The sequence below is a fragment of the Patella vulgata genome, chromosome 3 (genome assembly GCF_932274485.2).
Source record: "Patella vulgata chromosome 3, xgPatVulg1.2, whole genome shotgun sequence".
NCBI classification, from domain to species: Eukaryota; Metazoa; Mollusca; class Gastropoda; family Patellidae; genus Patella; species Patella vulgata.
The window spans coordinates 79,518,902-79,534,943 of record NC_065881.2 but is presented as its reverse complement, the minus strand read 5'-3'; the positions used below and the strand labels follow the sequence as shown (position 1 = coordinate 79,534,943).

Below are 16,042 nucleotides of genomic sequence, written 5' to 3'. Positions count from 1 at the left end.
GTTTTTATGAATCCATGTGTATCCTAGAACACGAAGGTGTACATTTAATGTGATTTTAACCATGATAAAGACCGTAATTTAATCATTATATTTGATGGATTTTCTTGGAATTTTCATACTGTTCGGTCTGTCTGCATGCTGGTTGATCTACGTGCTAAATTTAGGCAGGTGGGACCTGGCAAATCCGTAAATGATTTTATTCTATGGTAAAGGGGTATAATCTTCTGAAATGATACATTAGTGAAACCAAAAATTGCTGATGGTGATACGCACGCGAAGCGAAAATCTGCCAAAACACTAAAACTACAATGACGCAACTTATCATGTATGCAATACGGATACGTGATACGGATGGGAAACATTCAGCTTGCCAAAAGTCTCTAATATGTCGGATTACGCAGAGTGTCGGAATACTCAGTTTTCTCAAAGCTGGAAATATTATTGTAACTCCGAAAACCGGAAGTATTATTATAATGTAGCTTCGAATTCACAGAACGTTATTCCCTTTAAAAATGATAAACCTTTCTGTATATTCAAAATTTTATTCCATTATGTATATGTTTTAGCACCAATTTATCGAATTCATCATAAGTACTCTCATTACCACAATTGTAAGTTTAGATACTGACCACGTACAATTCCATTTTTGGGCCATTGTCATAGTTTTGTAATGTTATGCCAACTCCAACAATGCGTTCGTTTTACCTGTGAAGCCCTGCTATATAACATTGGAAAATCGAAATGGAACGTGAAACTGTGTGCGATCATATACGTGTCTAAACTTCAATGTTCCCATTTTATTCGGTTTCTTGCTTCCTAAAACTTGCTAAAATCTACCAAAATGTCTCTAACAGAGATGGGAAATGCTTCTCACATTTCTTTTTATAAATTATTGTATCTACTGATAGAGAATTGGTTTCAGACGAGTCTCCCCCAACACCCCCACCCCCACTGAATTTAGTAATCTCTGTGTCGAATATGAACCTGGTAGACTTTCGTCAAATCTTAATGTAATTTTGAAAGAGATTGTCCCCGTTACTGGCCCCTGTGTTAAAAAATATACAACTAAATATTACGTAAACAGAAATATTGCAGCTGAATAATATATCATAAAAGTAGGAAATTACCCATATAAACTGTGACTGCTGGTCCATATTTCTTTTTCAAATCCAATAATGTTCTATAAAAAGGTATGTTGGAATTCATTGCTGAAAGACAATAAATTGAACCAATGCAGAAATTAAAGACATCCATTTCTCTGAGCTACTTATAATTTTGTTTGTAGAAAAAATGATTAAATATAATATACCCAGATTATATTTTATAATTTGGCACCATTTCGAGGTAGCGGGGGCAAACGGGAGGTGGGGTGGGAGTAGTGGTTCGGTTGGGCAATCTATAGTCTGAATCAATATTTCGTGAACAACTGCATTTACCATTTGACCGTGTCTTTCAATTTATGTGAGTTGCTTTAAATCGTACCTAAATTAAATTTTTGGCGTCGTTTTGTGGTAGCTGGCAGGGGAAGGCAGGGGAAGGGAGGGGGGAGGTGGAGGGGGGGGGGGGGGTGTCTATAGCCTGAATCAATAGTTCGTGAACAGTGGCATTAACCGTTGATCTGTGCCTTTCAATTTATGTGAGTGGGTTAAAATTAAAAATTGTACCCAAATTAATTTTTTTAACCTGGCGCCATTTCGTGGTAGCGGACGGGGGAGTCTACAGCCTGAATCAATAGTTCGTGAACAATGACATTCAAGATTGGTCCGTGCCTTTTAATTTATGTGACAGGCTTAAAATTGTACCCAAATTATTTTTTTTAAACTTGGCGCCATTTCCTGGTGGGGGGAGGGGGGGTCGCATCAAATGTCCGAATCAATAATTCGTGAACAATTGTATATCTAAAATATATACTAACCTATGATGTTCCCCACCAATGGAAGGCACCATGGTCCTGGTGGTAATTTATATTTTTTCTTCCCAAATGTGTAATATGTAACCAAACCAACAGTTAACCCGAGCAACAAAGCTTGAGTTGTTAAAGACAAAGGGATCTGTTTCAAATACGTTTCCAACATTTTTAGAATCTTGTGTTTTTATCAATTGGCCCGATTGTCAGAATTCTGAAAAATTAATTTGTTTAATATTTTATCTTTACAATTTACTACACACAAAATAGCAGGGTTATAATATAATATAGCCTAAAGGGACAAATGTTACACGTGTATTCATTATTATACGATTACTTGTTTTATTGCAGCCGAGGAATATGAAATACAGCCGTGTTAATCTCCTTCTGATGATTGACACACATCAGCTATAAATGAAATGAAATGGGGTTTAACGTCCTACTGTTCTGCTTCTAACCTGGGCTAATGGAGACAGACATGCGCCATACAGTATGTTAAGCGGGAAATTTTGCCCGGGCAGCGGCGCTACGGCATACTCTTATATCGAATTTCAACTGCCAAGGGATCTTTTACGTGCACGCCAATGTGTACACGGGGTCGCGGTTTTTCGTACAAACATCAATATACAATCAGAGATAATCATTTGGAAACCATCAAAGGGGTGGGAAGCCATAAGGGTGGGTATAGTGAACTATGTACAAAGAAAACATGATAATAAAGACAGCTAGATTGGGCGGTGACTATGCTTTCACAGAACGAACCCACTAAAGGACCATATAGAGAATTATGATGAAAGAGTTAGTGTAAATTTCCAATACAAAGCAAACACGTGTTGTATATTCATTTTGTGACCTGATCGTATTTTAAATGAGACTGTAGTTTGACAGAGGTGCAAATAAGCAGTGTATAAACCAACTTACATTAAAGTTTTTTCCAGTTAAATCCACCAGGTGTATATACTGTGTTATCAGTAAAACGTCTGTCAAAATACTAGTCGATCTGGGGTCAAGGTCGGATAGGTTTCTTGCTAGAATCTATAAATAGGATAAAATTGTGTATCTCCAATGTCTAAGTGTGCTATGTCAACAGCGGACTAGACCTATTATTCCCTCAATCTTTAATATATCTTTCAAAAATTATCCCTGGATCTTAATTACATGGTTTATTTTTTGTCCATAGATACCATTTTCTGAATGTAAAGTAGCAATATATTATTGGTATTGATTTATATAATCAACCACATCTATATTTTCTAAACAGCTAAAACATACTTAAAGACCCTCACATTATTCAAATACAGTGTATCGATCAGCATTGTGCTTGATAACGACAAGACGTTCATTGTAGAAACATAGATTCGATTAAAATACATTGATTGTTCTACCATAGAACTCTTGTGCTCTATTAGGGGGGTTGGGTGGCCGAATGGTTAGCACGTGTGTGCTGTATTATACGGCCTGTCATTGAGTCAACTGACGTCGTTTCGAATCCCCGGTTGTACGTGCCAAGGAGTAGGGTCGCCTGTCCAACCTCGTGGTTTTTCTCTGGGTCCTCCGGTTTCCTCCCACTGCTAAAAGACCCCTGCGCGCAAGCGAATTATTGAAATAAAATTAAACCATATGTTAGTCCCGAAATGAACTAGTTTGTGTCGATTGGACGTTAAACCCCATTTCTTTCTCTCTCTCTCTTGTGCTCTATTAATATGCTCAATCACAGAAAGCTTTTAACCAGTATATAAAATGAACTATTTAATCGAAGTAAGTGAACATCAAAATGATCAAGCGATTATTATAGATTTTTTAAAAAAAAAACAAACAACCAACACTTTATTGGAAGTCCTTGTCACTCCCCCATGTGATCCTATTAATTCATAATAAAAATTGGCATCAAACGGGGTGTTGGATGTCTGACTTGAAAAAGCTCAGCGTGTATGTATGCTTTCGTAATTTGGAGACGATGATGGCATTCTGCATTGTCAACGGTCAAATTTCCTTAACAGGGACCTGGCAAACCCCCTTCTGCAACAATTTCTGGATCCGCCCATGGGTAAACATGCTTACGGATTAGATTACCTGGTGTACAATACATTTCATATTTCAAAATGCTCACAGAGAGTCCTAAAGAGTATCTAATGCATTACAAAAAACGAAGATCTGGGATGTGAATGGCAATTTAGATGAGAAGAGATCGACATTGATGGAAGCTGGACAAGGACGTCCTAGTCAGGATTTCTGAAGCTCGGCCTGTGTTGTAAAGGAAGTTTATACATTCGTATATCTTGACAGTTTCGTCGATAAAACGATCAAATTTCCACAATATCAATATAGTGATGCTTTGACCATTGTTTTATTTATGTTATAGATCTCATATATCGTATCCTATAGAATGTAAATTTAATAGGGGTCAAGTTGTTGAGGAGTTACTTAGAGTCTCTTACTTGTCCAAAAATATGATGATGATGGTGGTGGTTTAACGCCCTCTCAATACAATATCTTCATTAGATAAAGATAGTTTACAATATAATAGTTTACTTACATGATAGGCTATAGAAAAGCTACACAAACATAAACTAAATTATTCCAATTAGATCCACCACTGTCAAGGTTAGTAGATAATGTTCGTGTATAAGTTTGTTATGAACACATTTATAGTCCTATATATATCTCTCAACCTACGGCCATGGTTGAATAGCTTACACAGTATAAACTGTTTCAATGGCATTTAGTAATTGAACTAGAGTATACAGGTCACAATTCTATGGAATACAATTACTGCTTATTACTGAGCGACGTTTCGACTACGAAGAACAGAAGGGAAATATGTACATGTATGTAATAATCTTACTTTCTTGATGCTATGCAGGGGTCAGCATTAACTAAATATTGTTGTGTACATGTATATATTGTCCTGTCATATTTTCATGTTTTATCATAGCTTGATAATGTCTAGAGAAGCCTAGTCGAAACGTCGCTCAGTAATAAGCAGTAATTGTATTCCATAGATTTGTTACCTGTTTACACAGTATACAATATACATGTTATTCAATGCCTATCAGTGGAGTGGTGGTACAGTTGCGGTAATGAAAGGGGACAATATTTTAATGGTTTACATTCGTTGTTCGTTCATGGGGCTGAACGCCCGATTCCATCGGGGTGGGGTGGTATGACAGACAAGCATGCTCAAGCTATCAGTATAAGCACCCTATAGGGGATGGTTTACCTACTGCTGCTTCGTGGCTAGATAGATGGACCTGAAAAGTAAACATTATATTTAATACTTGGTCATCACTGACAAGATTGATATTGGGTCATAGATATTCTGTAATAGGATTGTTATACAGTCAAGGATAATCTGTAACAGGATTGATATTGAGTCAAGGATATTCTCATATAAAATCATTCACATAAATTCATCAACATATAAAATCAGCTTACCTTTTGCAGATAGGCTATTTGCAGTCTTCCTTGATAATGATAAAGTATAAGTATATTCATATTTGATTTAAATTTCAACTTACTTATACGCCTCTAATGATTTATAAGCTTTCATAGATTCTTTAGTGTACAATGATGGCGTATCAATCAGGTAGAGGTAAATGTCACCAAAAGTCAGGTCCGGCCATGTGTTCGGATCTCCGCTCCATTTGTCTTTCAAACTCTATGGATCTGGCAAAAACTTCGTTTCCGAGTCGTAAGATAACTTACTTTTATATCTATGTTTAGCATCTAACGCCGAAGACTGGAAATACGCTGATGTGTAAGTGCCAAACATTACATTACCGCACGTGTCAGCCATTTTTACTATAATCCGCGCTGGCTGGAACCAAATTCTGCCAACCAGTTATTTCGCGTGACGTCACATCCGGTTCTGGCGAACATCGCTATACTTTCTTTCTTCAGAACATTACACCCAGATGTAAAACTATTGCTGACTTTCGAATTTTCACGTATTGAACAAAATATTTTCTGCGTATACGTCAAATCTCAGCCAAGGATTGCCAAATTTCCAGTTTTCTTTGAATTTTCGTTTCGCGTGTAGGCCTACAATAGGCCTATTGTTGATTTCGGGTACCGTCACGGTAACAGCATCTGAATCATTAATCGTAGTGTCAATTTCATTTCGTCTAGAGGAGCCAACGTCAGACTCTTCGTTATTTTTAGAACACTTCGGCGGTGGTAACGAAAAAACAGCAGACAGTTTTCTCACCCTAGAAGCGCCGCTATTCAACTCGCTCTTTCGTTTTCGACCCATGATGATAATATAATTTGAAATAATAATGTCCAATTAGTAGTAGTAGTTCTTGGTGTTTAACGTCTTCTTCCACATAAGTATGTCCAATTAGCCATGCTGTTATATTTATACATGTCGTGTAAAGCCACATACAGTAAACAAAATTCAACTATCAAAACATGTAACTCTCTTTGAAAAGAGTTGTCCGGTAACGATCGGCCATTTTGATTACTCCCCTTTGTTTTAATCACGTAATATCAAATAGTCACCGCTAATCTATTTGTTAGGATTAATTAATATGACGAATAAAGACAAGATAAAGGCTTTATTATCGGCAATTAACAATCAGTTGAAACCATTAATCCCAGACAATTGTTTCGTATTACTCATGACACGTTCGGGATTATCAGCAAGTTGATTGATTTATAGTATGCCGCTATGGTTAATCCGGGATAAATACGGTTAGAATTTTAAGAATTTTTTTTCGCCAATTCTAAAAAAGAATCGCCAGTACCCAAAAACTTTATCGCCAAAAACAAAATTTAATCGCCACTTTCGTAATTTTATCGCAAATTGCGAATTTGGCGACCGACAGCGTGAGCCCTGGGGATAAGGGAGCGAAAGATCCCGAGAAGATGTTTCATTCCTTAAAATAACCATCTTCAATATTCCGGTTGGCACAGAAACGTGGGACATTAATCACCATTTCATTCATGCATGCTTAAATTAAATTTCCCATTGACAACCTATGGAAAGAAATATTTATCATTTCTTGCTGGAAACTGAGTTTAATCCCTAAACGACAGGCCTTGCTAACGCCATGAACCCGGAGAAAGCTATAGGTTTATCTTCCGTCAGTTATTTTTCTTTTCCGGAATTTTGAGAACTACCATCACAGCCATGGGAGCGATAACTCAGAAGTTTGGGAACCACTGCTCTAGAGCGCCCACAAGGTTTTTTCAAACTCATCATGGACCATAAATGTCTGAAACTCAACAAAAGCTTCTTAGTTGATAAAGATAAAAACACAGTCGCTTGAGCGTCCGAAGCCACCGTGGACTACGGAAGGCCATATTACAATGTTATACGCCCACATTCTTGCGAGGCAACGGAACACATCTACTATGCTTACGCTATGAAGAATCCGTCAAAAGGAAATAACTCCCATGATAAATTATTTCATTTACAATTAATGCGAAACTAGGGAATTTGATGGGGTATTCGCCGAAAATATTAGCGTACATAAACCGACACTTGAATATAATATTTTATAAACATTTAATTATAAGCTGTATAAACAATTATATAACATACAAATGTCGAATTATTTTAATATTTAAAAATATGTACATAATAATTCATAATAATTATGAAATATCTCTAGTTATATCTGCATAAATATAATAGAATACGATCTGTGTAAGCAGCTATAATATATAGAAGCCTAAATATGAGTAACTGGTGTATATAGATGGTATAACCAAAAGAGAGAGAGAGAGAGAGAGAGAGAGAGAGAGAGAGCTTAACGCCCACTCGACACAAACTAGGTCATTTCGGGACTAACATGTGGTTCAATTTCATTTTAAAAATTCGCTTGCACGCTGGGGTTTTAGCAGTGTGTGTGTGCGCGTGTGTGTGTGTGTGTGTGTAAGACGGTGACCCTAATCCTTGTCACTTACAAGCGGTGAATCGAAACTACGCCACTTGACTAAATGCCACCCAACCCCCATATAAATGAACAAATCTACAAACTACATAGTTCAATTAAACGAAACAAAAAAAAACAAAAAACATAAACGTTGCAAAACGATAACGTTCTATTTTATATGCCAGTAGGTTTAATTATATACACTTTAGAAAGTTTAAACTAAAAGAACATTACAAAGCTCGGGGCTAAACGATCATGTTGTCTTACAATTAGATGTTGACCGAAGCGTGTCTTCAGTGAGATATACAAGATAAGTGGACCTGGGGTTAATTACCACCCGAGTAACTCATTATACTATGCGTAATAATATACCACCCGAGTAACTCATTGACAATATACGTATTATTGTTTAATTTATTTTGAATAAAGTATAATGGTATATATTTTAAAGGATCTATCCCGATTTTAACAGAGTCTCAAAAATAAAAGTCCGAGTACGTATGAAATTTAAGTGCCACAATATAGGGGAATGGTGTATTTACCTTGTCTCAAATTTTCAGCTCAAAATATTGAGTCGTTTGGACGTAACCCTTTTAAGATTTCGGGTCAATTATTTCGTTTGGTGAACTGATAATCGATCCCCGTTCCTTTAGAGGTCTAAACAGTAAATTTATGAAATGAAAGTCTAGTTTTATCCAGACACCGTATAATACAACTTGTGACGCCGGTCTCCTTGAAAGCTTATCACATATATCTAGTTAGTTGCTCAGCCCTGAGGTAGAGGATTGTAAGTGATTTTAACACAAAATTAAGCAGTTTTATTCTCCAAAATATTATCGGAATTGACCCTTTAAAGTTTACAAATTCAAATAGGAAACAATTGTCACAATGTTCATATATTCCATAAAATGGAAATGCCAATTAATTTTTACTACGCTTTAAAGCGAAACACTGAATATCATTTATCATTTTTGGTAAAGAAATCATTTCAGGTCCATAAAGTTTCAAGCCAATATTGTCGAGATCAATTATCAGATTTATGTCCGCCCTTCTACGATTATTTCTGATTTTCGTGGTAAAAATGACAATGAACCATCTGGCGTCAAGTCTATAGTCTTTCCTTCTGGACATCTAAACGTAAAATTCCTCAACAGAATAGCTAACATTAAATGCATCTCTGGTCTAGCAATAGTTTCACCCAAACAATTTCTGCGTCCAGCCGAAAAGGGCAACCATGACATGGTCTTTGGTGCCAATTTACCATCGGCGTCCAGTAATCGTTCAGGCCTGAATATTTCCGGATCTTTCCAATTCTCTGGATCGTGGTGAAGCGCCCAATGATTCATCATGACCATTGTTCCTTTAGGGATTTCATATTCACCTGTAGAAAAGGAAATAAAGATAAAGAATTAACATAAGATCGTACTTCATCGAATTTTTGAACCAAACCGCCCAAAAATACGGCTTACACAAACCTGAGATACGAGATTCATGGTATAAATTTGACCAAGTATATCTTGAACACGACAATATCTGCCTACAAATACGGCTCACACAAATAACAAGTATAATAACATTGGTGCGCATCCCACAAAGAATCCATTGTTAAATTATACATCTACTGATTAACAGAATGAGCCGCATTTATGCGGGTGTTCGAAACCCAGATCTTACAAATTCACCTTAGTCCGAAAATCCTTATAACAAAAAGGTATATCATATGAAGAGCCCCGGGGAAGAACGATCTATGTCACTTTTTCAACGACCCCAAGTTAATGGCGCCATCTGGCAGTAAATTGTATAAACTTTCTGTGGAACAATCAATTTCAGATAAAATCGATCGGAGTCACATCGAACCAAGGCCCTTCTGAAACGCCCCCCCCCCCCCGGACAAATACGTCTATCGTACCCTTTATTTTACCTTACTTTGGCTGAAAAGTGGAAGTCAGATGTTGTACTAGTAATTATGCTTCGTATTAAACATCATTTTGAAGTTGTAATTAAATCCACTCGTTTTTCTGTTCGTGTCAAGCATTCTCGTCCAAAAGTCTGTTTTGCCTTTTATGCGAAAAGACAAAATGTGACTTAGATTGTTCTTCTCCTGGACTCTTAATATGTATTTAATTTTCTTTTAAATGGTTAATTACACTAATTACCCAAACCAGGAAATGTTAATACTTTGCTTAGACCTCAGAGATGGCCATTGAGTGTGGTGTGGTGGTTGCGACCAGCAGGCTTGTACTTAAAGTAAGATCCCCTATCTAACCTCGTTGATTTTCTCCAGGTTATCCTCGTGGATAATGATCCACGAAGTCCCGTAATGACCCAGTTGATACTAAATGAATATTAATTCCCATTGCTTTATTTGTCCAAATATTAATTAAACACTTACCGATCGTTGTATCACATCGGGTAGCATGTGGTAATCCCAAAGGAGCTACTGGACACAATCTCATACTTTCATGTAAAACAGCTTCGGTATATGGCAACCTATCTCTGACATTTAAAGTGGGGGCTTGTCCAGCATCTGAACCCAAATAAAAATATGTTTAATGTCCAACAGAATTACAAAACAGCCGTGTGGCAACACATTGTACAATCATTTCTTTACTTTAACATCTCAATTGTACTTTTCAGCGGCCTAAGGTATTACAAAGAAAGTCATCGTTCCACAATGGCCACACACTGAGCTAGAACAATTAAAATCGTCACGTTTGTTAATCGTTATGGAGTCAAGTTTTTGTGTTATCGTTAAGCCTCAACTCACCAGGATAGATATTCGCTTAAAGGAATTCATGTTCATTTGTCATTTTACATGAGTCTCTGACGAAAATTCTGACTGGTGTCGAATTAATTGAGAATTGTCACTGACAGAACGCAGTTGTAAAAAGAAATGTTGGTTCGATTAAAATATAGTGTAATACCATTATAAAGGCCACGCAAAATGAAATTGACTTTTACAGCAGACGGTTTAATGGTATAATCATCTTCAATAGAAGGCTTGATCTCACTTTAACTACGTACATCTTATCAAGGTCTTTACGTAATACCCTGCATATTTCAGCACTAATTTCGATTGGGTACAAGGAACCGTAATAAGTACGTGTCCAGGCGCATGTTAGAATATAGCGTCATAGATCAGTATGAATGGAGGTTTAAAAAGAAAACTCACCGAAAACTTGATCTAATTCCTCGTGGACTTTTTTCTGTATTTCCGGATGTGATATCAATAATAGAATAGTCCAGTTAATAGTTATTCGAGTTGTATCAATTCCAGCTACAAAAAAAGAGATACATAACACTTAATAGTTTGTCAAACTCGAGCTACAAAAAGAGATATATAAGAGTTAATAGTTTGTCAAGTTGTATCATTTCCAGCTACAAAACCAGAGATGTATAACAACTATTCTATATTGTGATATCATCGTTAATATATACAATACGTTGATGCTCTATTTTTCCGATAAATGGGTTATAGGTATATATTTTACGGTACTTCTATTCAGATTGAATTTATGTAATGGGTTATAACTATATATGGGTTATAGCGATGTATGTTACGAGGATTTGGGGTTTTTACAGAGCAATCGTGCTTCCTGAAATAGGAATGTGTGTAAAATATGAGACAGGGGCCTGTTTCACGAAATTTTAACTAAGACAAAATCCAAATTTTAGTAATTTGATTGGATAATATTAAATTGATTTTAGTGCTTATATATATATAGCCAATCAAAATTGAAGTATCTACTAAAATTTGGATTTTATCTTTAGTTAAGAATTTGGAGAAACAGGGTCCAGTTATGGACGCTTCAAAGCTTAATTTACAACATTTAAGACAAGTCTGTTGTTCAGTTGTTCAATAGTCGATGCATATATTATTATCGAGATAAAGACGTTCTAAAGATTAATTTATATTCCGTCTATAATGGTTCCTAATGGTCCTTTCAAACATGTTGGGGCAAGTACGAATTGAAATAAATTGAAATTGGGTTTAACGTCCTACTGTTCTGCCTCGACTGGGTTAATGAAGACGGGCATACGCCATGTAGGTGCTATGAGGGAAAGTTTGCCCGGGCAGCGTCACTATGACCTACTCTTATATTGAATTCCAACTGTTGAGGAAACCACGTCGGAAAATCCCGATGGAATTTCTCGGCCAATGCAGGGATCGAACAGGCGACTCCCAGGGTGAACCAGCGTCTTACCCACTTAGCCATCGTGGGTCCCGGTCCAAGTACGAAGTTTGAGCAAGGCATTTATATAAAATATAACACTTGTTTGTTTAATGAAACTGATAATGACTTACCCGAGAATATATCGGAGCAAGTGTGTACCACGTGTTCATCCGTAATTAGATTTTCGATTTCTGGATCTTCCAGTATGGCTTGTCTTCTGGCATGTATCAAATAATCCGCGAAATCTTTCATATCATCTATATAATATAAATAGTTAATAATATCATTATAATATCCCGTGAAATATTTTATATCATCTATATAATATAAATAGTTTAAAATATCATTATAATAACCCGTGAAATATTTCATATCATCTATATAATATAAATAGTTAATAATATCATTATAATAACCCGTGAAATATTTCATATCATCTAAATAATATAAATAGTTAATAATATGATTATAATAACCCGTGAAATATTTCATATCATCTATATAATATAAATAGTTTATAATATTATAATAACCCGTGAAATATTTCATATCATCTATATAATATAAATAGTTTAAAACATCATTATAATAACCCGTGAAATATTTCATATCATCTAAATAATATAAATAGTTAATAATATCATTATAATAACCCGTGAAATATTTCATATCATCTATATAATATAAATAGTTTATAATGTCATTATAATAACCCATGAAATCTTCCATATCATCTAAATAATATAAATAGCTAAAATAATGTATAATCACAAGTTGTTTCAAAAAAATGTAAAATTCGAAAACATCGTAACCACTCTAATCGTGGAAATAAACCCACACAGCAGCTTTATCTCAACACCAGATTATCCGGAAGGGAATCTTGGATGTTGAGCAAATTTAATGACTCCGGAACGGAATGTCGCAGAACGCTTAATAACGATAGGGTTCAAACACTTTATGACCCCAATGTTTCCCACCAAAATTGAAAGATATCCTTTAAAACTATAACGTCTATCGCGTTCACAGGGGTTTAGTACAATGGTGGGTGTAACTTTAGAACCATAAGACGCGGAACGCTGAAAATCAATGCTTCCAACCAAATTGGACAAGCATCCGTTATAAACTATAGCCTCTATCGTGTTCACAATGTTTTCGGAAACCCCGGGTTCATCCACTCAGGACCCCAATGCTTCCTACCAAATTTTAAATACATCCGTTCACAGCGTTTTCGGCAAAGGGAGATAGCTACTGAACGGAAAGCATAATTTAGTTTATAATTGAAGGTTTTAAAAGATACATGATTCTGTTCTTACCTTCTGAAAAATTATCTTTGTGAGCGTCGAACTCATTTCTTATAAAATTCAAAAATACGTCAAAACTGTTCATAATTCGTTTGAATTTAGCTGTCGGAAATCGGCGAAGTGGTGGTAAGACGTCTTCCCACAATCCATTTCCAAATTCGCTGTTGGTCAACTCAAAGACATGTAGCAGTTCTAAAAATTGCTTGTCATTAATATCAAAGCTGAAGTAAGACAAGTATAAAAAAAACATCATCACTTTGAAGAGGTAATCAATACAATCAATATATGACAATATTTCTAAAGAGCTCCCCAAATGCGCGAAAAAGTACTTTAAAATGTTATTAAACCAGTGTTGAAATCAGTTTGTGTCGGTATACCTTTTATATTTTCATGGTTTATCCGTGAAACAAATATTTCATTATTGAAAAATGCCCGGTGGTCATCGTAGTGCGTGAAATCGCTACGTAAAATGGAATTAGTATTTTCTTCCTAAAACTTCTTAATTTGATGTATACTGAGCGCCATGGAAAACGCATCACTTAGTTTTTCGTATAACAAAATGATCCTGTAAACATATCTTATTTATTTTGCTTCTTATTGTGAACAATATTCAAATGGGAACACATCAATAACAACACATTTGTACACTTATGGATGTTTTTTCTGTAATCAAGGGTACAAAGTTAGAGGGGTCAAAACCAAAAGTACGACACAGATGTCAGTAGTGCTGTGCAGCGACGTCGCATGGAATTAACCAATGTTTGAAAGAAGGCCTGGGGCAAATTGTTCCATTCTTGGACAAGAGCAGCTTCTAAAGCAGCAATTGGACAAGAGCAGCTTCTAAAGCAGCAATGGTGTGCATCTGTGGTCTCCGATACAGACGGCCTCCAATTTCATCCCAGACATGTTCTATCGGTGCCATGTCCGGATAAAGATGAAAGCGACTCTCATCAATGAAGAGCACACTTTGCCAGTCTACTCTTCTCATGTCTGGTGTCCTTGAGCCCATATCAAACGCCGCTGACGGTGATGATCCCTGAGGATAGCTCCAACATAAGGTCGTCGTGCACGGAGTCCTACTCCTCTTAGACGACGTCTTACGGTGTTGGCACTTACTGGTCCTTGTCTTCCGACGACTGCTGCACCTGTTCGAGTCGCTCGGCGGAATCTGTCACGCAGATGAGTGACCCGGATGTAGCGGTCTTGAGCCTGGGTTGTAACGCGTTGTGGACCAGGACGTCGACGGTCACGTGTTGATCCAGTAACTCGAACACGTTCCACCAACCTTACAATAGTGGACTGATGACAATTGAAGTGTCTGGCAATAGCACGTCTAGACATGCCAGCCCTGGACATTCCCATCGCTTCATTCCGTTGATTTTCAGTAAGTCTCGGCATCTCTAGCTCGATTCCTTCACACGTCCAACAACAAATTACGACAGTTCATGTACTGCACATTAAGTTGAAAACATGCTTTTAAAGGGCTCACACACAATGCTGCACGTGAATATTGGGGTTTTCATGTACATCTCGTGCAATTTTTTTTTTTGCACACGGGCCGATATTTTTTGCGTTTGGGAGCATTGTGTGAAACAATAGTTCATAGTATTGCATAAAATTTTACATACAAAACCACCTAGTAATAAAATATTTGGGAAAAAAAGTGATGCGTTTTCCATGGCGCTCAGTTATTATTTCCTGAGAGTAGACTACTATTTTATCAACTTTTATACATGTAATACAGATAATATAATCACAGACTCGCATCATAATTTAGCATCCAATGTTTGTGTCCAACAGCTGGCCTTTAAAGACAACTGTGCTATTCGTAAACTGCGTTATAATCGAATCTCGGCAATAGGTGGAAGATGAAGCTAAAATTTTGTATATAATCTATTTTAAAGACGCTCAATTGAACCGTATATGAGAATGAAATGTTATCCGGTGACTCCTTAAAGGTATAGTGTGTACTTTGGTGCATATAGACAACATAATCAATGAATGAAATGAATTTTCTCGGCTTACACCGGGCTCGAACCTGGGACCTCATGGTTAGTCAGCCAGCGCCATTCTCCCACATGGCCAACAGAGGTGTCACTTCTTGACCACTAGTCCTATACAGAATCATAGATCGTCGAACGTATTTTAAAAACCATTTGACCACGGTCTTTAATCTGTTACCGTTCCTAGACAAACGATACATATCGTTACAAGAGGGTGTGGCGAAGGCAAGGGAATGCGTATTGGCGTTCCGATGGGACGAAAAAACGATGCCCTGTGTACACATTGACGTGCAAGTAAAAGATCCCCTGGCAGTTGGAATTCGATATAAGATTAGGCCTTAGCACCTCTTTCCGGGCAAAATTGCCCCCATGGCACACTGGCTTAACACCTTTGTCCGGGCAAAATTGCCCTCTTAGCACACTGTATGGCGTATGGTTGTCTTCATTAGCCCAGTCAGAGCAGAACAGTAGGACGTTACATCCCATTTAATTACAAACGGGTATATATATATAGCTCTAGAATAACCATGGTAAAGGTTTGGTAAGAAAGGGAAAAAGCTCTGAAACTCCAACTTACCTTTTGTTAAAACAAACACCATGAAGTAAATTACACACCAACAATCCGATATATTTCTGTATATCAATAGGTTTACCTTCTTCTTCTTTTAATCTTCTCATAACTTTAGATGTTGATTCAAATACTTTCTCTTCTAATTTACTACCATATAGATATTGTCTGAAATATACAATCTAGAAAATTAACAACTATTACTTGAAT

General features: G+C 36.6%; 1 protein-coding gene across 6 annotated transcripts in view; it reads right to left on the bottom strand.

Moving 5' to 3' along the window:
* Positions 1–16,042, bottom strand: part of LOC126814400 (steroid 17-alpha-hydroxylase/17,20 lyase) — a 45,288-nt gene that overhangs the window by 9,985 nt on the left and 19,261 nt on the right. The window contains exons 6-11 of one of the 6 annotated variants that reach the window (XM_056099524.1): positions 15,842–16,000; positions 13,274–13,482; positions 12,092–12,217; positions 10,958–11,062; positions 10,178–10,312; positions 7,411–9,166 (exon numbers count right to left, since the gene is read on the bottom strand). The exons of 2 other annotated variants lie outside the window; for them this stretch is intronic. In XM_056099524.1, the coding sequence (XP_055955499.1) occupies positions 8,823–9,166; positions 10,178–10,312; positions 10,958–11,062; positions 12,092–12,217; positions 13,274–13,482; positions 15,842–16,000 (1,078 nt within the window). In that variant the 3' untranslated portion in view covers positions 7,411–8,822. Of the gene's footprint in view, positions 1–1,127; positions 1,209–1,915; positions 2,121–2,827; positions 2,942–4,442; positions 4,648–5,424; positions 6,348–7,410; positions 9,167–10,177; positions 10,313–10,957; positions 11,063–12,091; positions 12,218–13,273; positions 13,483–15,841; positions 16,001–16,042 lie in introns of those variants that run through there. 3 more of the 6 variants (XM_056099520.1, XM_056099521.1, XM_056099519.1) reach the window with 3 other exon arrangements.